Raw genomic sequence first — 24,404 nt, forward strand, 5'->3', positions numbered from 1 at the left:
AATGATAAATAATATATTGATCACTGGCATTCCTTTTACATTATTCACTGAAGAGGAAATTGACACAATTATTAATACTTGCAGAACTAATGCAATTCAAGCGGGATATGGTGCAACAAAGTCAGTCGAAATGATAAAAAATCGAAAAAAGTAAGACTGTTTAATTGATATCAGATAATTAATAAATTGTTTGTTTCATTACAGAGAAAGTATTTGGTCTTATTTTACGAACAATAGCTCTTCGAATCTTCATATTGCTTTGTCAATGAGTCCAGCAGATGATATTTTCAAGATGCGTTGTCGAGATTATCTTGGAATTATTAAATGTACAACAATTGATTGGATGTGTTCTTGGCCTCAACAAGCGCTTTACGCAGTTGCAAATGTTCTATTGAAAAATGTAAAAAAAAATCGATAGTTTTTATACTTATATGCTAATGAGATTTTATGGCAGAATTAATTTTTTTTACTGCACCGAAAGTTTGAACCCCTGCCCTATTTAAAGGGAAGAAATTCGATCTTTCTTTTTATGAGAAAACGAATTTTAAAAATAAGCGCATGTGCCATTCTTCCCACAAAAAGAAGCAAAAGTCGAAGCTTTCAGATATAAATCTGGTAAAAAGTAATTAGAGGATAGTTAGACAATCTTGTACTAGTCTTGTACTACTTTTATAAAAGTATTTTGCGGAAGATCCCTACACTGAGAAAATTTCATTCTAGAGTAATAAAATTTTATTACTATTTAATAAAACGTTTATTTGGCTAATTCCAAATAAAAATTTATTAAATATTAATAAAAATTTCTTACATACTAATAAAAATTTTCTTAAATACTAATATACGTTTTATTAAATACTAATGAAATTTTATTAAATACCAATAAACTTTTCTAGTCACTCAGATTTTAAAATTTAACAAATGAACTGATAAGAGTTTAAAGTTATTAAATAAAATGAAAAGAAAAGCAGAAAACCAAACAATTTAGAAGAGCATTTGTCAAAAATAAAGACTGATTTCATAAATTCAATAGAGTATTTATTTATTTTTATTATTTAAAATCTCTACATGTAATTACATTGGATCCATTCGCTGTAACATGTATTTTAAGAGGCTTTATATAAGAATTTGTATCATAATACATAAGTTGAAATTTTTCATTAGCTTTTGGTAGAGTTAGAAGAAAACCTTTGACGTGATTACATAAACCAATAGTAGAACTTTCTTGGTAAATAAAATAAATGCATTGGTCTTTATTGGTAATTATACGACAAATAATCCCGAACACTGGATCATCATTAATATTTTGCCGAATGTAGATAGCATATCCAGGTCTAAAAATATTTCCATTAACTTTTGTCCATGAAATTTCATATAATGAAGACCCCGGTATGTCCAAGTTAGAATCAATAGTTTGACCAACCTCAATGTAGTTTTTAAATCCTTCTTTGCTCAAAAATCTATAGCTTAGTTCTAGTTGTGCTTTATTCGCTAAAGTATAACCAATATTAACTCTGGAATTCACAACATGGGCATATTTGCGAAATTTTTGGTGAAAACATTCAAATTTCGAGCAAGATAAATTTTTCACTGGACTCATAGCTTTAATAATTCTAGGGTAATGAGTTAAAAAAATCGATAAATATTTATTTATGTTTTGTTTAAATTATTATTTTATTGTTAAACTTCTGGAGCGAGTACAAACTGCGCGAATTTGTGACAGCAAACGAAAGCGACGCTCGTGGTTATTTTAATAAACACATATTAGTATTTAATAAAATTTTCTTAAATACTAATAAAATATTATTAAAAAGTAATAAAAATTTTATTAGTCTTTAAGAAAATTTTATTTATATGAAATATAATTTTATTAATATTAACTAAGGTTTTTTTTCAAGTCCAAATAAACTTTTTTATTACTCTTGAATAAAATTTTCTCTCAGTGTAGGTGTCTACGTTTTTATATAGCTATATTAATCTGTCACAAGATATTAATGCAAGATTCTAAGACAAGGTTGTTGAACTTGCACATGATATTGTACAGAAGATTGAAGACTTCTATATAGTTCCTATGTTAACATAAGAACGATTCCTATATTAACATAGGAATAATTCCTATCTTTGACATAGGAAAAATTCCTATGCTACAGCGGAAAATTACTGTGGTAACATAAGAATAATTCCTATGCTGATGTAGGAATGTTTCCTATGTTGACACAGTAACTTTTACTATGTTAACATAGTATTTTTTCCTATATTTCCATAGGGAATTTCCCTGTGTTTACATCGGAAAAATTCCTATGTCCACACAGTAAAAGTTACTATGCCAACATAGGAAAAATTACTATTCTTCTTTCTCCGTGTACCAGCGTCTGCAACAAGATTCATTGTTACATAAGACGTAGATAACTAGCGTACTGGCGTCCATCAGACTTAAGTAAGATTGCTATAAAATTGTCATATAGGAACATACTTTTTTGTCACAATATTTTATAATAGTGTTCAAAACGTGTTATTTTTTCTTCTTTCGGTTGAGTACATGGAAAAAAATTTACTATTGCAGCAACAGGATTAATACTGTTGTTGCGACTTAATAGTAAAATATAGTTACACAGAAAAAAATTTTACGTCATTGCGTCAAAAAACTTAGTGTTGAAAATTTTCGTGTTAAATATTTAACACTCTTATGTACATTTAACATTTATTCTGTTAAATAAACATGACTGCCTCCTGATGCAGCAACAGTCAATTTTTTTCCGCGTCGAAGGAAACCACCAACACCGTATCACTAAGAAATCTCAAATGTTAATTGAACACTAAGGTAAGGGACCCAGTTTCTGACCTTTTAAGAGTGCCGGTTGAGGTTACACTATAAGAGTTAATGTAAGATTTAACTTATTTAGAAAAAAAAAAATTTATTGACTGGTTTAGGATTTGTCAAATAAAGTCATGTGCGTAAAATAATTATTTGAATTGAATTAATAATTAAAATTGACGTTTTAAAAAGTGCCTATCAGAGGCCCAGTTTCTGACCGTCAGAATTCTTTAGATCGCAGTTTCTGACCGTCACAGTGGCGCGGTTTCTGACCCTCACAGTAAACCATAATTATGAAGTACTTACTAAGATTAAATAAACTAAAATTATTATTTGAATAAACAAATTAAATATTTATTATAACAAATACATAGTTTTTTTTTTTTAACACTTTAAAGAGTCATAACAATTTAAATACTATCAGAATTGGCATTATTTTTACAATAATTTTATCACTCCAAAAATATAGTTTCAAGATCTAAACATAATCTTTTATTTATAAAAATAAATATTAAATGTCAATTTAAATCTGTATTATAAAAAATAATGAAAAATAATTTAATAAAACTATAAATATTCATAATTTCAATAAATTCAATACAAAATAAACTATAAATATTGTTATTTTTACATTTTATAGACATTTAATTAAATAGATAACCTCGTTTGTAGTAGGTTAGAATTTGAGGGTCAACAACTTGATCACACCTTTAAAATTGAGCCTAGTTATTGACCATCAAATTTTAGCAACAAAACTTATTTTAATATGTTTTATACGTGTATTTAAATAAATTTTAATTAAAAATTGATCTATATATACGTTTTTAATTATTTTTTTTTTCTTACATGATAATTAGTGCACAGATTCGATTGTCGCACCTTCTAACATCAACTGCTTAGACTACACTTAAAAAATGGCTTCCGCAGCCACCTATGACTAAGATATTTTTTTTTATTTAGTTAATAATTTCCATGTTTTTTAAATTGCCATTAATTAGGCTCAGAAAAGATTACTACAAATTAAGAAAAAATCGATTTTCGTATTAAAGTTATAGTTTTTTAAGTAAGTTAGAAAAAAGTTGAAAAGGTCAGAAACTGGGTGACGTCAACAACAGTGTCTTTTACCTTAGTGTGTAGCAGGGCATGGAACAAGACGATTCAAGTCTTTGAGGGGTGCCTGCCCTTGGCCGGGTAGCCAACTTTACCCTCGGCCGAAATCGTCTTATTTCATCCCTTGCCACGCAACATACTATTAAATTACTAAAATCATTTAATTACCGTAGGACGAATGTATTTCTGCAGAGCATCGTGACAAAATTGTTCTGCATACAGTCAGTGTACACGTTGGTGTTGAAGTATATACTTTGGACTTATTCAGAAAATATCGAAGAAATAATTACGTTACGCCAAAGCATTTTGTCGATTTTATTAACACGTTTCTAGAACTTTCAACGAAAAAGAAAAAATATGTTAATTTTCAATGTAATCGGTTCTCAGCTGGCTTGAAAAGAATTACTGAATTTTCAGAGAATCTTGTTAAATTAAATGATACATTATCAGTTCAAAGTACCGAAGTAATCGAACTAACAAAAGAATGCGACGCATTGGTAACTTCGATTGGAAAATTAGAACAAATAATCTTACAAACAAAAGAAACCAATTTGAGAAAAAAAGATGAACTTACAGAGAAACACAAAATTACAGCCAAAGAACCCATAGAAAGTAAAGAAGTTTTTGCCGATGTATTGCTCGAACTAGATACTACGAAAAAAGCATTGAACACTTTAACAAATAGTGATGTGGCTGAGTTTAAATCATTTCCAACACCTCCACAATCTGTTCAAATAGTCGGCGAATGCCTTGCAATAATAAAAGGATCGAAAGAAATTTCATGGGAAAGTTTTCAAAATTTAGTTAGTGATCCAAACTTTCTTGAATCTCTTCAGGACTTAGATGCCAATGAAATGACGAAACAGCATCAGTTGATAAAAACATGTTTGAAAAAATGTGATGAACTAGATCAGTTGAAATCAATAAGCAGAGCAGGTTTTGTTTTTTATAAATTTGTTCTTGCTGTGTTACATTATAGTGAAGTTTATCAACACGAACAAGAAAAATCAGAACGGATACAAAAGTTTAAAATTGAATCAGAGTACATCCGTAGCCTATTAAGAAAAGAAGAAAATGAATTGGAAGAATTAGAAAAACAATTGGCAGAATTAAACGTAAAATATGAGGCTACGTTGATTAAAAAACATGAATTGCAAGAAGAAATCGATGTTTCTCAAAGAAATTTGAGTCTTGCCGACAAAATAGTAAATACGCTTTCCTCTGAAAGCGATAGATGGGAAAAAGAACTAAAGTGTTTACAAGATGACTACGAATCCATTATCGGTAATTGTTTATTGTCTTCTGGGTTTTTAATATACTGTGGGCCTTTTCCTGGTGAATTTAGAAATAAAATGGTCTATAATGATTGGCTTAAGAGCATCACAGAAAAAAATATTCCATTATCTAAGATTTTCCGATTGGAAAACCAACTGAGTAATGACGTGGAAATGCGAGAATGGAATTCTCAGGGGCTGCCACAGGATGAATTTTCTACTCAAAACGGAATTTTGACAATGTACTCAACAAAGTTCGCTCTTTGTATTGACCCTCATAATCAAGCACTCAATTGGCTTAAAAAAAAAGAAAAGAAAAATTTAAAAATTGTTTCATTTTATGATAAAAAATACATTAAAGACCTGGAATTAGCTCTCGAAAACGGGTATCCAATTATTTTTCAAGACGTTGATTACTTCGATTATATTTTAGAGAATGTTGTAGAGAAAAATATACAAAGTAAGTTATTTTTTCGATTCCTTAATCAACACATTAAAACGATTTAATTTACAGAAGTAAATGGCAGATCATTTGTAATCGTGGGAGATAAAAAAATAGAATACAACGTGAATTTTCGAATATACTTTATGACAAAAATTTCCAATCCTAACTTTGATCCTGCAATCTACTCGAAGGCAACTGTTATAAATTTTATGCTCACTATGGTAGTAAGTACAATAATTTTTGTTTGACATGCGTTCTTACTTTTTTCTCCTCGGACCCAAGTGGGTGAAGGGTATTATATTTTTGTGACAGACACTTGAAATGTACGACATTTAGCGCCTTTAACCGGCAGCTAAAAATATTAGATAAGATAAGGGAGGGTGGGGCAGAGCGGCCCCCCTAAAATTTTGATAAAAAAAAAATTTTTTTTTTTTTGACTAATTACTATAAATCCGATATGTTTGCGCATTTTTACCCCTACGCATGACATTTGGGGCAAAATGGACAAGCCCAAAATTTTGAAAAAGTGATTTTTTCGTATTTTTATCGTCAAATTAAAAAAAAATTATTATAATTCCACATTTCTAGCCCTACGCATAACACCTGGGGCAAAATAGACCAGCCGAAACTTCCGAAAAAATTATTTTTTCATATTTTTCGGCCGTTTCTCTATGTAAGAGGCAAATTTGGTCACTAAAAATTTATAAAAAACAAATTTTTTTTTTTAGTTGATAAATTTTTGAAATAAAGTAAAATCATTGAATTGATTTTTTTTTATTAAATAACAATTAGTAATTAAGGTAATCGAGAGTGAACGATTTTTTACGCTTTAAAAAATTTTTTTCGAGTAATATAAATCCAAAAATAGTTGTCAAGAGAAAGAAATACATTCTTAATGATGAAAACAATTTAAAAAAAAAAAAAACGAAAAAAAAAATTTTTTTTATCACTTTTTGAAGGGGGGCCGCTCTGCCCCACAAAAAAAAAAAATTTTTTTCAGAATTTTGGCAAAATGTCCATAAATTTGTTCGAAATAGGACAAAAGCAAAGTGATCTTATGGTTGAAAGCCACAAAAAATAATAATTGGCTTAGGGGGGCCGCTCTGCCCCACCCTCCCCTATAATAAATAAAGCTTGATGTCTAATAATTATAATATTTTTAGCAATTAATATTAATTCAATCCAATTTTGACTCGGGCTGATTTGGTATGGAATGCCCTATATACAGAAATATATTAACATTTGAAATTATTTTAAATTCTATAATAGAATTACCCTCATGAAAAAAATTTTTCTAAAAAATATATGTTAAAGTATAAAAAATATATAAATATATATAAAATATGTATAAAGAATATATTTTTGATAGCTCACGTTTGGCCGATTTTCGTGTATATTTTAAATATAATTAAAATCAATTAAAAATATTCTTTAGAATATATAAAAAATCAAATTTTGACTTTTTCAGGGGCTTGAAAATCAACTCCTCTCAATTGTCGTACAATCAGAAAAAAAAGATGTTGAAGAAAAGAAGGATAAATTAATAGCTGATACTGGTGAAAATAAGGACTTGATTCAAAAACTAGAAGATACTATTTTACAAGAAATATCGACTAGTAAAGACAATTTATTAGATAATATTAATTTATTGGAAACTATGGAAAATTTCAAGTCTATTACCAATGAAGCGGTAAATGAAATCGATCAAGACAATGCTGCAGCAGCAGATGTCAATAGACTTAGAAATAACTACCGCCCAGTTGCAACGAGAGGTGCAATACTATTTTTTGTACTTGTTGATCTAGCTACTATAAATCCTATGTATCAATATTCATTTTCAAGCTATCTTAAAGTATTTATACATTCATTAAGACACGCACCATTCAATTCATCATTTTCTGAACGTTTAGAAAATATCATTCAAACTCTCACCACAAATATTTTTGATTATGGATGTATGGGTAGTTTCGAGAAGCATAAAATTTTACTTTCTTTCCATATTGCTACTAAAATTGAACTAAGTAGTGGTAAAATCAGCCAAGAAGAATTGGATTTTTTTATCAAAAGAAACGTTACTGTCAACAATTCTTCGGAAAATCCGATTTGTTGGCTTCCTCCATCTGGATTGGAAGATATTCTTACGCTTTCAGCAGAGTTTACAGAATTTTCTGATTTATATAATGAACTACAAGTTCACTCAGACGATTGGTATGAGTGGTTTCAATCAGATACTCCTGAATTAATCCCGTGCCCTGGTCAATATTCCAAAAAATTGAGTGCATTTCAAAAACTTATGTTACTAAAATGTTTCCGAGTTGATCGAATTCGTTGTGGAATGATTAATTACATAAGTGGATGTTTGGGAGAGAAATTTATTACTCCTCGCATTTTAAGTTTTAATATGATTTATGAACAAAGTGATTCAACCATTCCTGTTATCTTCATTCTCAGTCCAGGAACAGAACCAACATCAGAACTTAACAAATTCGCAGGATTGTATGGGTTTAGGGCTGGGAAATTTCAAAATCTTTTTTTGGGTCAAGGACAAGAAGAAGTACGTACACCAATATATTAATATCATCATATTATTAATGTCAAAATGACGTACTACACAGAGAGAAATTTATGGTAACAATTACAATATATTGTGGAAATGGTTTTCATACCGTATAGTACACGGAAAGAAAATTATGGGAAGTTTTGCTATGCATTATGGGAATGGTTCCCATAATGGTATGGGAATAGTACCTATACTACTATAGGGATGGTTCCCATATATTATGGGAACCATGCCCATAATAGTATGAGAATATTTCCCATACCATTATGGGAATGATTCCCATATTGGTATAGGAACTATTCCTATAATATTATGGGAATGGTTCCCATAATGATATGGGAACCATCCCGATAATATCATATAATTTTTTTTTTGCACAATAGTGTAGAAATTTCCCGAAATTTGAATTTTCTTGAATGTTTTGTGCTGACAAAAAATTCTTGTTAAAAATTTTAATGTTTTTTTGCCAAATACGATTTTTTTTTTCAATGTTTGAATTTTTGTTTTTATGTTTAATAATATTTCTGTGTATTGTAGAAGTGATTACCACACTTCTTTAAAATAATTTTTTCATGATAATATGAGAACCATTCCCATAATATTATAGGAATGGTTCCTATAATAGTATGGGAACTATTCCCATAATATTATGGGAATGATTCCCATAATGGTATACGAACCATTCCAATTTCATTATGGGAATCATTCCCATATATTATGGGAATAGTTGCCATACTATTATAGGAACCATTCCCATAATATTATGGGAATGGTTCCTATAATTTATGGGAATGGTTCCTATAAATTATAGGAACCATTCCCATAAAATATAGGAATGATTCCCATAATATTATAGAAAGTATTCCTATAAATTATAGGAACCATTCCTATAATTATAGGAACCATTCCTATAGTGTTATGGGTATCATTCCCATAATTATAGGAACTATTTCTATAATTATGGGAACTATTTCTATAATTATGGGAAACATTCCTATAATTATAGGAACCGCTCCCATAATTTATGGTCGTAATTCCTATGATGGTATAGGAAAATATTTCACAAAATTATGGGAACCGCTGCTATAATTTTCTTTCCGTGTAACAGGTTTTTTTGAAATATCGATCATACGAACTGCGCCCATACAAATTATGCTAACCAGTCCTATTATTATGAGTTTCATTCTTGTACAATATTGGAATAGTTCCTATAAAATTATGGTAATGATTTCTATGTCGTGATAGTAATCGTTCCGTTACAACTATGATTATCGTTCCCATGGTAATCGTTACCATATACTATGGCATAAGTTGTCAAATATTATGGCAGGGGGTGGGGTAAATAAACCCCCCTGAAATTTTGATAAAAAAAAAATTTTTTTTCGTCCAATCACTATACCCAGAGAGGAAAGTACCACGGGCCCAGACGGCCCAACTCTGTAGAACCTTGGGCCAGGCTTGGAAGCCAGTCTTGGCTCAGTTTTGGTAAAAGTCTGGAATGATAATCTCGGGCCACGCCTGGTCACCAGACCTGGCCCATGCTTTGTTACCAGACCTGGTCCAGGCATCGTTACCAGACCTGGCCCATACATCAAGGTAACAAACAAATTTAATTTAAAAAAAAATTTATTATTATTCCACGATTACGATATTAACATCGTAAATTTTGCTAGAATTTTCTTTCCGTGTATAGGTGTGCCAAAGCTAGGTTCCTTAGTGTTGGGCCAAGTAGGGCCCCGTCGTTCAACTCTGGCAGCTCCTGCATGGGTTTTTTTGGAGGGGGGCCGTTGTGCCCCAGAAAAAAAAGTTTTTTTTTGAGTTTTGGTAAAACTTTAATGAATTTGCATAAGAAAGGACTAAATTGGGTTGACCTATAGATTAAAAGCCATAAAAAATAATTACCGACTTAAGGGGGCCGTTGTGCCTCGGTCTCCCCTATACTATAACGTCATGGGTTGATACTTCATAAACGTATTCAAGGAATGGTTACCATAATTTTTTCTCCGTGTAAGACAAAACTATGTTCAAGTGCCCAAGAAGCAAATAATAAACTATCCTTGGTCACTTGATAGTATAATGATTGTTATTCATGAATCAAATTGGAATTGTTACAATAATGGATCATGGTTTATATTTCCATGGTATTCAGCGTGCCAATAACACATTAATAATGTGCCTATAGACTTAAAATAAGTCTACTTATCGATTTGTAATAAAAATTTAAAAAATCATAGGCTTTTTTGGCATCAATAATGCGTAATATTTGAATATATACTAAGTTATACTATGCTTTTATTAGAAAGCTGTTGGATTGCTAGAAACTGCAATGACTAGAGGACAATGGTTAGTTTTGCAAAACTGTCATTTATCGTTAGAATTTGTTCGAAGACTTGAAGAAAAAATTGATACTTTTACGAAACCGCATCCTGATTTTCGTTTATGGTTAACAACCGAATTATCGAAAAATTTCCCCATTGGAATTCTACAGCGATCATTAAAAGGTAAATGTTTATTAATTCGAATTCTTTTTCGAAAGTATATTTCATTTCGCGTTGGATGTTTTTTAATTTATATTTGTTCGAGTTGAAAAAAAAATTTGTGTGAGTTCGATAGCCTAAAATTTCAATGAAAAGTAATATTTGAATTTTTTCTGATAATGTTTTTTATGGGATTATCTTAAAAAATAATGAGATAAGCTTAGTTACTTAATTAAAAACATTTGAAAATGGAATTGCCTATAACGTGCGCCCACAGTCTCCACTATCTCAGTTTACGAGACTCAGGCTCGGTCATTACCGAGATTCACTCATTTGGTAGGTTCCCTTAGTGCCCGCCTTCATTTTTTATTTAAGTTCTAAATTATTTAAGTTCTGAAAGAAATTGAAATTAAAAACTTTTTTTTTTTAATTATAAATTTTTCATTATTTTTTTTCTTTTTAAATTCTTATCTTTAATTATGATGACTTCATCATACGTACGGTACTGATCATCAGTGCTCACGAACACACCCTAACGCAGATACGCCCCGCCCGCTTGACAGTCTGAAAAATGGAGGAAACACCCAGAAGCGTTAAAATGTGTTGGTATCTGCAAATAATTTCTGGTGCAAAATTCGCTCAATGCATAAGTAACTTTACTAAGACACCTTGAGCAAAATATCTTCAATATTCTTGCACAATTCTTGAAGTACAAGATAATACAACGTTTGTTCCTTGTCTTGTACAAGACTTGCTATTCAAAACACTGTACCAGCAGTGTCTGCAGCAAGGTCCATAGTTGTATAAAAACGTAGACAACTGGTGTACTGGTGACTCAGGTTTGGGCAAAATTCCTATAATATTTTTTTATGAAATGTTAATAACATATCCGAGACAACCAAAAAAAAGAATTCATGTCTAGCCATATTTATTTTACAGGGAATTCTGTCAAAAAAAATACAGAATAATACCAGAACTTTCCCTTCTTGAGTAAGAAATTTCTTGTGTAAAATAACTTTTCATTTATCTAATAATTTTTATAACTTTAAATCATCAATATTAGGATAATTTTCAGGCTGAATAAAATAAATTTTATGAAATGAAGATGTTACAGACCTTAAGTCGAAAAAAAATATTCAAAATTATTTTCAAAAATTAAAAACTAGTTGATAGCATTATAGGGGAAGGGGGAGCAAAACGGGATAGGCCGGCAAAATGGGATACCTTCAAAATTTCGTCGAAATTTTTTTTTCTCGAAAAAATTTCGAAAATGGTCAAAAAGACATCTAGTATCATTTTACACTATTAAAAGCTAAAAAAAAACATTTTTATATTTTTTGCGAAAAGTATAAATGAAAAAAATGTACAAATTTTATCGTACTACTCTCTCACGGAAAAAAAAATATTGTGTTTATCGCTCACCAACGGAGAGCGACAAGTGTATCGTGATTAGTTCTAAATTGTATTGCTACTACCACAATATCTATATCGATATGAATGAAACACTAGATACTTATAATAATGATCCTACGGATTGTGCATATACTTAAATGTATAGAGATCGTCAGTTAACGTATCCATATCGTACCAAAACGGATCGTGATTATCGCGATCTACTTCTCAAGCGCCACCACTCATAACCAAATTATTAAACTTCATAATGCATATCTTGCAAATTATACAGTGTTTATTTATAAAATTATTAATTATTTAAAGTGCACAACGACAATGAAAAAACACTAATTATATATCTAATGCAAGAATTGCTGTTTTTTATCGATTAATTTTTTAATTTATCTTTGAAACAAAAAAAAGACTGTAAAATTTACATCAATTAATTACGTATATTCTATTACTTAACATTTCTTGATATTAAATAATAATTTTTTATTGCACTTATTAGAATTATTAATATGTGATTATTAATGCCAGCTAAAAATAAAATTGTAATGAAGTTAAAGTTGTAAATTTATCTATTTTAACGTCAAATTAGTTTTAATAACAAAACGGATCGTTACTATAGCGAAACGATCTCATGATTTCGGGATCCGCCTGGATCGTGATAATCACGATCCGATAGACCAGCACTTTCCGTATACAACGGATACCCAACCGAGGAGAGTGAATATCACGATACCGTTGAGTGGTGAGCGCAATATTTTTTTCTCCGTGTAGAATCAAAATGAAGCCAATTTACGATATTTATGTCCCTAAAAACTAAATTTTTCGTTAAGTATCCCGTTTTGCCCGCCCTTCCCCTAATGTTACAACAAAAAATCTTAGCTTACTATAAATCATAAAAAAATTAAAATTGCATATTTTATAAAGTTGTTTCCGAGTCACCAAGTGGATTGAAAATGAATTTGAAGAATACTTACATAAAAATGGAGGACGAAAATCTGGAGAATTGTAATCATCCAAATTATAAACATCTTGTTTATGTTCTTGCATTTTTTCATGCAATTATTCAGGTAAAAACCCACAGACATTCTTATGAAAAAAATTTGTAAACCGGCTGACTCTACAGGCCAGCCCAAAAACTTCCTGCTGCTTTCGAGCTCAATCAGCATATTTTTTCGATAATATTACTTAAACTAACGAAACGATTGCAATAAAATCTGTAGTGTCCGAAAAAGACTCTTAAATGGTAGACTTTATCCAATTTTGGGTATATTTGATAACTTATATAGTGAGTTATCATGGAAAAATGACGACAATTGTTTTTTTTGAACTATTTCATTGCCGATATCTTTTGAACTAATCGACCAATTTCAACGTTGGAGGTGGCATTTGAAGCAGTTTTTTAGACTCTGACGCCGAAGTTTCTTTTTGGAAATAATCAATTAAATATTTTGATTTTATTTGAAAAAAACACTTGTTTGAAATTGTTTCGTTTACGAAATCTCTTGAATTGAACACATGATTTAATTTTAATGGTTGAAGTGGCATTCAACGCGGCTTAAAGTTTTAGAGCTGATTAGATTTTGGAATCAATCTATAGGGAAAGTTGGAAATTATTAAAATAAAATATTTTTGAAAAAATTTTCTTTTTGAAATATCTCTGAAAGTACTGTACCGCTTATGCTCGATTCCTCAAAAATCGTTGGAATTAATGAGCCCCTTCAAACACCACATCAAAATGCCAAATTGGTTAATCCGTTCAAAAGTTATAGATATACTTACATATAAGAACTACGTACGTACGTGCAAACATACATACACTTGGGCATCCTTTTGAAAATAGTCAGAGTAGCTTCCTAGCGATTCAAAACGTTGAAATCTGTTGAAAACTCAGTTTTCGAAAATCGGACCGGAACCAATAATTTCACGTTTTTTAAAAATTTTCAACTTTCTTAGCGGGAAGTTAAAAACCCACGAGGAAATCCAGCTTCGATTTTCATGTAGATTTATCCGCACGGTGTTTTCAGATGGATTCCCACACTGTAAAAAAAACGGTGTTAAAAATGGACTCATTTTAATTCCGCCCGGTGTTAAAATAAAATTACACCGGTGTAGGAGGAGTAATTCACCGGTGTTAAAGCGGGTTAATGGGTAAACTGCGTCCGCGCTCAGAGTATTAGCTTTGGAAAGCTTATAAAACGCAAAAAGTATCTTGACACACACACACACACACACACACACACACACACACACACACACACACACACACACAAATTCATGAGTCCAAACACGCACACACGTGAGCTCACGGACATGAGCTCACACACACGAGCTCGCACACGTGAGCTCACACACGCGAGCTCGCATATATGAGCTCACGTCCACACACACGTAAGCTCATGCCCACACACGTGAGCTCACGCACGTGAGCTCATTGACATGAGTTCACACACGCGAGCTCGCGCACGTGAGCTCATATACGCACACGGGTGAGCTCACGTCCACACACACATGAGCACGCGAGCGCACACACGCACACACATATGTGCACACATTCCCAAAGTGAAATATTTTAACACCGGAAAATTTCATTTAACACCGGTGAAGAATATTTACACCGGTGGCGGCGTTATTTTCACACCGCTTTCGGGAGTAAATTTAACACCGAAAATTTCAACACCTACACCGCTTGGACTTACCCCGGTGATTTTTTACAGTGCACATGGTTTCCTATGGAAATCCAATATAGATTCCTAAATAGATCCTGTGGTAGTTTTCTATGGAAATCCCAATATCCAAATTCCTATATGCTATTTTTGTATGGGAATTCAAGTTCCCGCGGTTTTCTATGTAGAGCTCAAGTACCCATACTGCTTTCCTACATGGATTCCTATAGAATGCTGTACTTTCCTATGTTGATTCCCATGGATCCTTATGTACATCCATAGTTTCTTGTATAGATTTCTATATTCCTGTTTAATCCGACATGGATTTTTTTGATAGCTATATTTATACGCAGATAATATTGAAATTTTGAAATTTACGTTATTATATTTTACAGGAAAGAAAGAAGTATGGCAGAATCGGTTGGACTTTGGATTATGATTTCAGCGATTCAGATTTGGCTTTTTCCATTTCAACTCTCAACACATATTTGAGTAAATTATCCCCTACTAATAATTTCCCCTGGAATAGCGTTAAATATATGATAGGTGAAGTGATTTATGGGGGGAAAGTAATTGACAGCTATGATCGTCGACTATTTGGAGTGTACATGGATGAATACTTTGGTGATTTTTTATTCGATGCTTCTCATCCCTTCCATTTTTACAAGAATAATGATACTGTATACGTTATTCCATCGATCGGTAATAAGAACGATTACATAGAATTTATTGAAAATTTATCTCCGGGTGATTCTCCTCAAATTTTTGGCCTGAACTCAAATGCAGAAATCGATTATTTTGTTCAAAGTATGACAGATATGCTGACTAATTTAAATGATATGCAACCCCAACGATGTAAGTATAATTAGAATAAATTAGAATAACTTCTTCTATTTTTAAACTTTACTATTAAGCATAAAAATGCAAGATTATAATTATTTGAATTTATAAGCTGGAAGCCCTGAAAAATATACGTTACACTGAGAGCAAATTATGATAATCGTTCGTAGAAACAAGGTTGTACGCTTATGAAATATAACCCGTAACGTTATAGTAATAATTACTTGGAATTATGGGATGCGAGCCTCTAATTTCATGGAAAAGTAACCATAATTATTATGGGAGCAATTACTATAATTATAGTACTAGTTCTTGTGTCATTCCTATAATATTGTGGTAAGGATCACTATGGTAGTATGGTAACCATTACCATATCATAGTATCCATTACCATATCATGGTAACCATTACCATATCATGGTAATAAATCCTAAAATATGAGAAGTTTTTCGCATGGTTTATGGTAATCTTTACTATATCTCATGGTGATAGTTACTATATATAATATTGTAGTGATTCCCTAGCGGTTTTGAATCGCGGTGGAAACACCGTGGAATCTCGGTGGATCCACGATGAGTCTATGGTGTACCCAACATGATTCCATGATGTATCCAAAAATTTTATTACGAAGAAAAAAGTCACCGTGTAACCACCGTGGATCCACGGTGTTTCCACCGTGGTTCAAATCCGCCAGGGTACCCATTACTATACTATTGTGGTAACTTTTACCATAAATTATGGGAATCACTACTAATACTTAGTAACGTTCACCATAGTATATGGTAACGATTGCCATGGGAATGATTACCATATAGTAGTATTGGAACGATTACTATTATGACATAGAAATTATTACCATAGTTTTATAGGAACTATTCCTACCATTCCTACCATAAATTATGGGAATTGTTATTAACACATGGTGACATAATGACATTACATATTACCATAATTTTTAAGGAACTATTCCGATATCGTATAGGAATGAAACCCATATAGATAGGAATCATTAACTACCTTGGATAATTTGAATGGGTGCCATTCCTCAATACCCTGATAGCCAAGTTGGCGAGAAAACTGCCGTGAAACTTACAGCCGCTACTAGACACCAAGTTGGCCGCAAAAGTTGATAGACACTTTCTGAGAAATTTGGTGGCAAAAGTTGGAAATTCAATAAGTTGACGGTCACTTTCTGAGAAAGTTCTCAGAAACCCGCATTCCAGTTGCGGCTCCATACTGGCGTCAAATTTCTCAGAAAGTTGGCGGTAACTTTTAGCCAAAAGTTGCAACTGCTAAAGTTGTCGACAGCTGGTCCTCAAGTTGATCGCAAACTAATGAATACCAACTTTTGGACGAGAAACCCTGGCTATCAGGGTAGTTTTAAAAATAAACCTGTTACACGGAACGAAAATTATGAGAAGTTTCGCTATGCATTATGGGAATGGTTCCCATAATGCTATGGGAATAGTACCTATACTACTATAGGGATGGTTCCCATATATTATGGGAACCATCCCCATAATAGTATGAGAATAGTTCCCATACCATTATGGGAATGGTTCCCATAATGATATGGGAATGGTGCCTGTACCATTATGGGAACCATTCCCATAATATTATGGGAATGATTCCCATATCATTATGGAAACCATTCCCATACTATTATGGGAATGGTTCTCATATTGGTATAGGAACTATTCCTATAATATTATGGAAACTATTCCCATAATGTTATGGGAACCATCCCTATAATATCATAAAATTTTTTTTTTGCACAATAGTGTAGGAATTTCCCAAAATTTGAATTTTCTTGAATGTTTTGTGCTGACAAAAAATTCTTGTTAAAAATTTTAATGTTTTTTTGCCAAATACGATTTTTTTTTTCAATGTTTGAATTTTTGTTTTTATGTTTAATAATATTTCTGTGTATTGTAGAAGTGATTACCAGACTTCTTTAAATTAATTTTTTCATGATAATATGGGAACCATTCCCATAATATTATAGGAATGGTTCCTATAATTTATGGGAATGGTTCCTATAAATTATAGGAACCATTCCCATAAATTATAGGAATGATTCCCATAATATTATAGAAAGTATTCCTATAAATTATAGGAACCATTCCTATAATTATAGGAACCATTCCTATAGTGTTATGGATATCATTCCCATAATTATAGGAACTATTCCTATAATTATGGAAAACATTCCTACAATTATAGGATCCGCTCCCATAATTTATGGTCGTAATTCCTATGATGGTATAGGAAAAAATGTCACAAAATTATGGGAACCGCTGCCATAATTTTCTCTCCGTGTACCATACAAAATGGGAACTGTTTTCTGATTGATTGTTATTGTTACCATAAATTTCTCCCAGTGTACTAATGATAAATGTAGGAAAACAGATCTGGGACTGGCCCTTTTAGACCAGTCAACTGTTGCGTACTTAAAGTAACTGAATAAAAAATTTTTTGTATTCTTCTTTTTTTTTTTTTGACAATTTCACTATACATATTTCGATGATTTTATAAAATATATTGTTCTTAGATATTAAATTATTTTTATAAAAATCATATTTATTTGTAAAACACAAAAGAATTTTTTCTGTAGCTGATAGTCCATCGAAAAGTAATCGAGAAGAACTTGTAGATAATATGGCTACTGATCTTTTGACTAAAATTCCACCGGAGTATAATATGACAAAAGTAAGGAATAATTTTGGTCTCGCTGTTACCCCATTAGTAATCGTTTTATTTCAAGAATTAGAAATATTCAATAAATTAATTAAGAAAATGAACACAACTCTAACACAGCTTAAGAAAGTAAAATATAAATTGTTTTTTTCCTTTTTTTCGTACAATACAAAGAAAAGCGGATGATAACCTTATAATTTTTGAAAAAGTCTATAGCTGGAGAAATAAATGTTGATAAAACATTGGAAAGTCTATTGGATTCTCTGTATAATGGTGTTGTACCAAAAGAATGGGCATCTTTAGCTCCAGTGACGCAAAAAACTCTCGCAAGATGGATAAGTCATATAAATAAAAGAACGGATCAATATACTGATTGGTCAGGAAGCAATGAGCCAATAGTCTTATGGTTATCTGGACTAAACAACCCTAAATCATATCTAGCAGCATTTTTCCAAATGACATGTAGAAAGAATAATTGGCCATTAGATAAATCGTGTATTTATACTCAAGTATCGAAATTTTCGAGAGTTGACGAAGTCGAAGAAAGACTCCATCAGGTACTTATTGACAGATTCGAACGAAAATAATTTTTCCTCAAATGTAATTTATTTTTTCAATAGGGTTGCTATGTACATGGTCTTTATTTAGAGGGAGCCAGATGGGATGTGAAACAACAGTGTTTGAAGAAGTCATACCCAAAAGTGAAATTTGATGAACTTCCGGTGTTATCTATTATTACTAAAGAGTCTCATCATCTAACTTTAGAGGTATATTGAGATGAATAATATGAACTATAATCACAACTTTTCTTTTCATTTCATATTTTATCTATCATGGAGAATCATAAGACTAATATATCACACAGAAAAAATATTCGGTTATAATCAACATAACCTCCCGAGTCAAAATTTAGAGCCTACCCACACGGAAAAAGATATATCCGGGACTATATGCCAGCAAAATAGCATACATATGAGAATACTAAAGATATAAGCCAGATATATACTATTTTGTCGGGATATATATTTTTTCGTGCGGATATATAGGCCCCTCTAGCCTTGAATAGATCCGATTTAGAGCCTTGTAGTCTTGTAGCTCCGACTTTGAACCCAGAAGTCCTAATATTCACTGAGAGGTCCGATTTAGAACCTTCAAGTCCGACAATATTAGTTCTGTAATAAATTTCGATTCATCATAATTAAATAATTTATGATGATAGACAAAATTAAAGATTTTTAAAAATTAATTGTAAGCATTATTTTTTAACTTCCCGCTAAGAAAATTGGAAATTTTCAAAAATTTCCGAAAAACGAAAAAAAAAAAAAAAAAAAAAAAAAAAAACTGAATAAAACGTAAAAAAAAAAGTAAAAAAATTCTTGTTTTATCTCGTTTTTCGGAAACATTTTTTTTTTCTCTCTTTACCTTACATTTACTGAATAACTAACGCAAAAATAAAAGAAAATCCGAAAAAAATTGATTTTTTCATTTTGGTAATGATTACACAAATTAAGGAACAAAACTTGTTCCTTTAATTGTTTTGCAAAACTTTGAGCAATCGGACCAGACAAACGGTTCAATGGATCAATCTGAAAATTTCCAGGGTTTTTGAGGGTACATTAAGCTGTAAAATTACCTGGCAACATTATTTTTTTTATCAATATGTGCAGAGTAGCGATGAGTCGATTAAAAAACCAGAAAATGGCCATTTTTTAAGGGTTTTTTAAATGGATATCACGGATGAAAAAAAAATTTTTTTGAAATAATAAAAAATGGAGGTTGTAGGGAATTTATTCAAGTTTCTTAAACTGCCCTTTAAATTACTGTGCGGCCATTATTTGCTGAGATATCAATAATCAAAGACAAAAGGATCCTTTTTCATTTGAAGGCTGATATCTCAGCAGCTAATTGATGTACAGAGAAACAAAAAAAAGCAAATTGTAGCTGAATAAATTTCCTAATCGAGCCATGAATTCGTTTTTTTGAAAAAATTTTTTCCGGTCCCGTAGACCTAAAAAACAAAACCAAAAAATTTAGAAAAATTTTGTCTCGACCTTTTTCTTATGATTCCGCAAAAACCGTGGCTTGAAAAAATATTTTGCTGGAGGATCTTCAAACTAGAGATTTCAAGCTTCAATTTGCTTTTTTTGTTTTTTCGATACGATTATTTTTCACGAAAATACAGCCTTCTAAAAATCACTAAAAAATTTATACAATTTTTTTTGTTCCTTTAATTTTTTGGATAAGTGTAGATTATTATTAATCACAATATTAATAATGCTAATGATATTAACCCTTTCCCGGTTGACTTTGAGTCTCTACTCTCAATTTGAATCGTACGTCTTCGTCTTAAAGCGAGAGAGCGCTAGCCTATTTAGTAAAGAAGGGTCCGAATAAAATGTAGAAGGGGACACATGCATGCACTACTACGATTAAACTGTTACTCACACAGCCTTAACAACGAACTTTGATTGGCGCTACCCTCGTAGAGCTCACACCGATTCATTTCGATTCACACTTTTGGGAAAGGGTTAATAATATGAGTATTATTGTTAATATAATAATTATTAACATTATCGGTATTACAATAAAATAGGGCTCACAGGTCCTAAATCGGACCTAATTTTAATTTTTATCAGGTCCTAGATTGAGCCCTCAAGTTCTGAAAACGGAAATTTGTAACACCTCAGGGATCGAAATCGGACCTAATTTAACATAAGAAACAGACTCTATTTAGAGCCTCCAACTCCGAAATAGTTCCGACTTTAGAAGGCTCTAAATCGGCTCTAAATTTCGACTCAGGAACACAGTGCAATGTTTTTATTTAACACAACAAAATAATTATAACAAAAAATTTAACACCGACCGTTTTTAACACAGATGCGCAATATCTTTCACTGTACATAATAATTTATATGATTTATATTATTATACTGTTATGTTAATTATAAGTCATTTTTTTATCTGCAGCATACTGTGAAAACTCCTGTTTATGTAACATCTGATCGCCAAAATGCTATGGGAGAAGGATTGGTTTTTGAAGCTGATCTTAGAACAGCTGATCACAAATCTTTATGGATCTTACAAGGTCTCTGCTTGCTTTTAAACGTAGATTAATTTTCTGCTTTTGACCAGTTCAGCATATATATGGCAGGTGTGGGTCACTTCCGTATCCGACGATTATCAGAGGCATTGTCACGGGACTTGATTATAGTCTCTAATTCGAAAAATGATTGGTCTGAAGGAAAAACCGTACAATTTTTTTAACTGCATACACGTATCCAAGCATTTTTTCTTTACTGTTTACTTACAAATACTGTGTTACTTTCGTTATTTAAATAAAACACTTGTTTGATATAATTAGCTGATTTTAATAATTTATATTATTACCTTAACCACTAAATATATATGGGGAATTCCACGCAAAATCGACCACTTTTGAACCCGACCCCTTTAATTTGGCTGAAAATTTTTTATCTTTTTCTACCCCATCGAAAACATTTCTCATAATTTTTTCAAATTTTTTTACCCAACCGTAAAAAAGTTATAAATTTTTGAAAAAAATGGCATTAATTACGAATACCACGAATGGCACGAATTAATTCTATCACTGAATATATATCTAATATCTATATTATTAAGAGAGAATAAGAAAAATTTAGTCCATGTCATGTCTCTATAATAATAATTAATGATTTTATAAAACTACGGGCATCAAAAAAATTAAAAAAAACTCTGAGATTAGATACTGGATTTTTTTCATATCAATAAAAGAAATTTAATCAGTTTTTTGTATTTTTGATCGTAGTTGAAATAGTTTAGAAAAACGACTTACTAAAAAAATTTCATTGTGTAGATTTTTTTTTTAAATCATGTAATTTACACAATTTTTGGGTTACGCGACCGGAGATCCGAAGACAATAGATCCGCGACATTAGATCCGCGACATTAGATCCGACGACATTAGATCCTTATGACGTTAGATCCGAACGACATTTGGTCTAAAGACATGTGATCCTCACGACAATTAATCCGAAACACAGAAATTCATCATATCAAAAATATCTTAAACATTGTAAATTGTCATGCATAACATTTATCATTGACAAATATCCCTTTAATAAGGAGAAAGACGATGGTCAAGGAAGAAAAGTGATGACGAAGGGGATAATTGTCAAATATTAATATATAATTTTATTAATTCTTTTAGCCCTGAGATAACAAGAAATATTGAACAACGAAATATAAATTATTAAATTCTTGAATGACATATAATTACTTCATTTGTATTACAGAGGCAATACTTTTTAAATATTTCATTTTATTATTGACATCGTAACGCTCAACAATAACTTTTATGCGTTCTTCTTTAGCAATATATATTTTACGTCTCTTGGCGACAACATCAGCTCCAGCATCAATTTGCGAAACATTTGTTTCTGTAATTTCTTGCTCATCTATTATCACACGAACAAATGTACTAAAAATTTCATGAGCAACACGTACTTTACAATTAAACGAATGGTGCCAACCTTCAACGCTATTGTTTGAACGCAGTTCGTTATCTATTACAGCTTGATAACAGTTCCACATAATAATTGGAAATAATGGATTTTTTCTTCCATTACCATTACGTCGACGTTCACCAATCCAAGTTCGCTCAAAATATTGCAGAAAATCATTTAATAAAAGTAGTTAAACTGGGGGGCTTCACCCCCCCGATAAAACAGATTTCTGCAGATTTTCAGAGGCTGTTGCGCTTTGAACAGTTTTAAATGGTTTTAACAAGTTTTTTAAGAGTTTTAAATATTTTTAAAAAGTTTTAAAAAGTTTTAAATATTTTTAAAAATTTTTTAAATATTTTTAAAAATTAAAAAATTTTTTTTTTTTAAAGTTTTAAATATTTTTTAGGAAGTTTTAAATTTTTTTTTAAAACTTTCAAATAGTTTCTCAATTATTTAACCCTTTCAATTTAACCCTTTTAAAACTATAGTGGATGGGGCGGTGGGAGGGGGTAAGATTTAAACAGTAATTTAGATATTTTGAATCTTTGATACAATAAACAGATAAATAATTTTTTTCCCAGAATCCCCCACTCAAAACCCCACCTAAATTATTATTATTATTTTATCGAATGTTCTCGAATTTTTCTCTATTTCAACCAATGAAATATAAGAAAAAATCCGTTACTTATGTTGGGTGGGGTGATACGTTTAAGTGGGAGTGAAAAATATAAAAAGGGCTCATCTTATCATACTTTAACGCAGTTTCACATTAAAGCTGAGTTGACTTGTCTTCACTCGAGAAATAATTTTAAAAAATATAAGGTAAGTCTAGAAAATTTTTAATTATTATAATTTTTTTCGTATATTTTTTATTTTTTTGTTAATTTCCAAAACTTTATTTACTATGATTATTGATACTAATTTGCTAATTTTTTTAATTTCTAGAAAATGGACTTTACGAAAATAAATGATGTCAACCAATTGAAAGGATTTTTACCAGTTAAAAAATTCAACGAGTTGGAGATCAACATCGAACATCAAATCACAACCCTGAAACAAGTTACAACCAAGTTTGGACCGAAGATTCTAGCTACAATCAATGAGGAATTTTCTGTCTTTCTACCCAATCGAACGGTGAAAATGCTAACATCAGATCCTAAACAATTAGAGGAATTAACCACTGTTGCATCCAACAATGAGCTGTTCATTATTAGTTTTGGTGGACAGTACAATCCATTTGAGTTTCGTCACCATCAAGCTGAATAGAAAAATAAATGTATATAAAATAATAATCACATAATAATAATTATACACTATAAGATTTGTATTCGATAAAATGTAAATAATAGAAGTTATTGAGAGTAAGAAGAATTTTTTTTATTTTAAAATATTATATCATCATTGCATATTCATTTCATATACATTCACATCATTCATATAAATATTTAAGTGAACATTAACATTAAAATTGTATGTATTATAACAATATTGTTGTTGTTGTTGTTGTTGTTGTTCCTGGTAGTTCGCGTGTTGTCGTTGCTGCTGTCGTTGTTGTTGTTGTTGTTGTTCTCGTTCTCTCTGCTGATATTGTTGTAATAGCTGTGGTGGAGGTGTGCATGAG

At 31.1% G+C, this 24,404-nt stretch overlaps 3 protein-coding genes across 3 annotated transcripts; 2 read left to right on the forward strand and 1 right to left on the reverse strand.

Annotated features, from left to right (window-relative positions):
• Positions 1–141: 141 nt before the first annotated feature.
• Positions 142–21,560, forward strand: LOC130669491 (dynein axonemal heavy chain 10-like). The gene is made up of 11 exons (XM_057472433.1): positions 142–400; positions 4,096–5,656; positions 5,711–5,865; positions 7,110–8,195; positions 10,501–10,702; positions 13,007–13,149; positions 15,141–15,600; positions 18,199–18,410; positions 18,491–18,838; positions 18,902–19,048; positions 21,249–21,560. The coding sequence occupies exons 1-11, from the start codon at positions 266–268 to the stop codon at positions 21,393–21,395; spliced, it is 4,596 nt and encodes a 1,531-aa protein (XP_057328416.1). The 5' UTR covers positions 142–265; the 3' UTR covers positions 21,396–21,560.
• A 993-nt stretch (positions 21,561–22,553) lies between these two features.
• LOC130669961 (uncharacterized) lies at positions 22,554–22,871 on the reverse strand. Its single transcript, XM_057473132.1, has one exon. The coding sequence runs from the start codon at positions 22,869–22,871 to the stop codon at positions 22,554–22,556; it is 318 nt and encodes a 105-aa protein (XP_057329115.1).
• A 441-nt stretch (positions 22,872–23,312) lies between these two features.
• On the forward strand, positions 23,313–24,139 carry LOC130670156 (uncharacterized). Its single transcript, XM_057473381.1, has 2 exons — positions 23,313–23,605; positions 23,729–24,139. The coding sequence occupies exons 1-2, from the start codon at positions 23,471–23,473 to the stop codon at positions 24,047–24,049; spliced, it is 456 nt and encodes a 151-aa protein (XP_057329364.1). The 5' UTR covers positions 23,313–23,470; the 3' UTR covers positions 24,050–24,139.
• Positions 24,140–24,404: the final 265 nt, after the last annotated feature.

This window comes from Microplitis mediator, chromosome 6 (genome assembly GCF_029852145.1).
Source record: "Microplitis mediator isolate UGA2020A chromosome 6, iyMicMedi2.1, whole genome shotgun sequence".
NCBI lineage: Eukaryota > Metazoa > Arthropoda > Insecta > Hymenoptera > Braconidae > Microplitis > Microplitis mediator.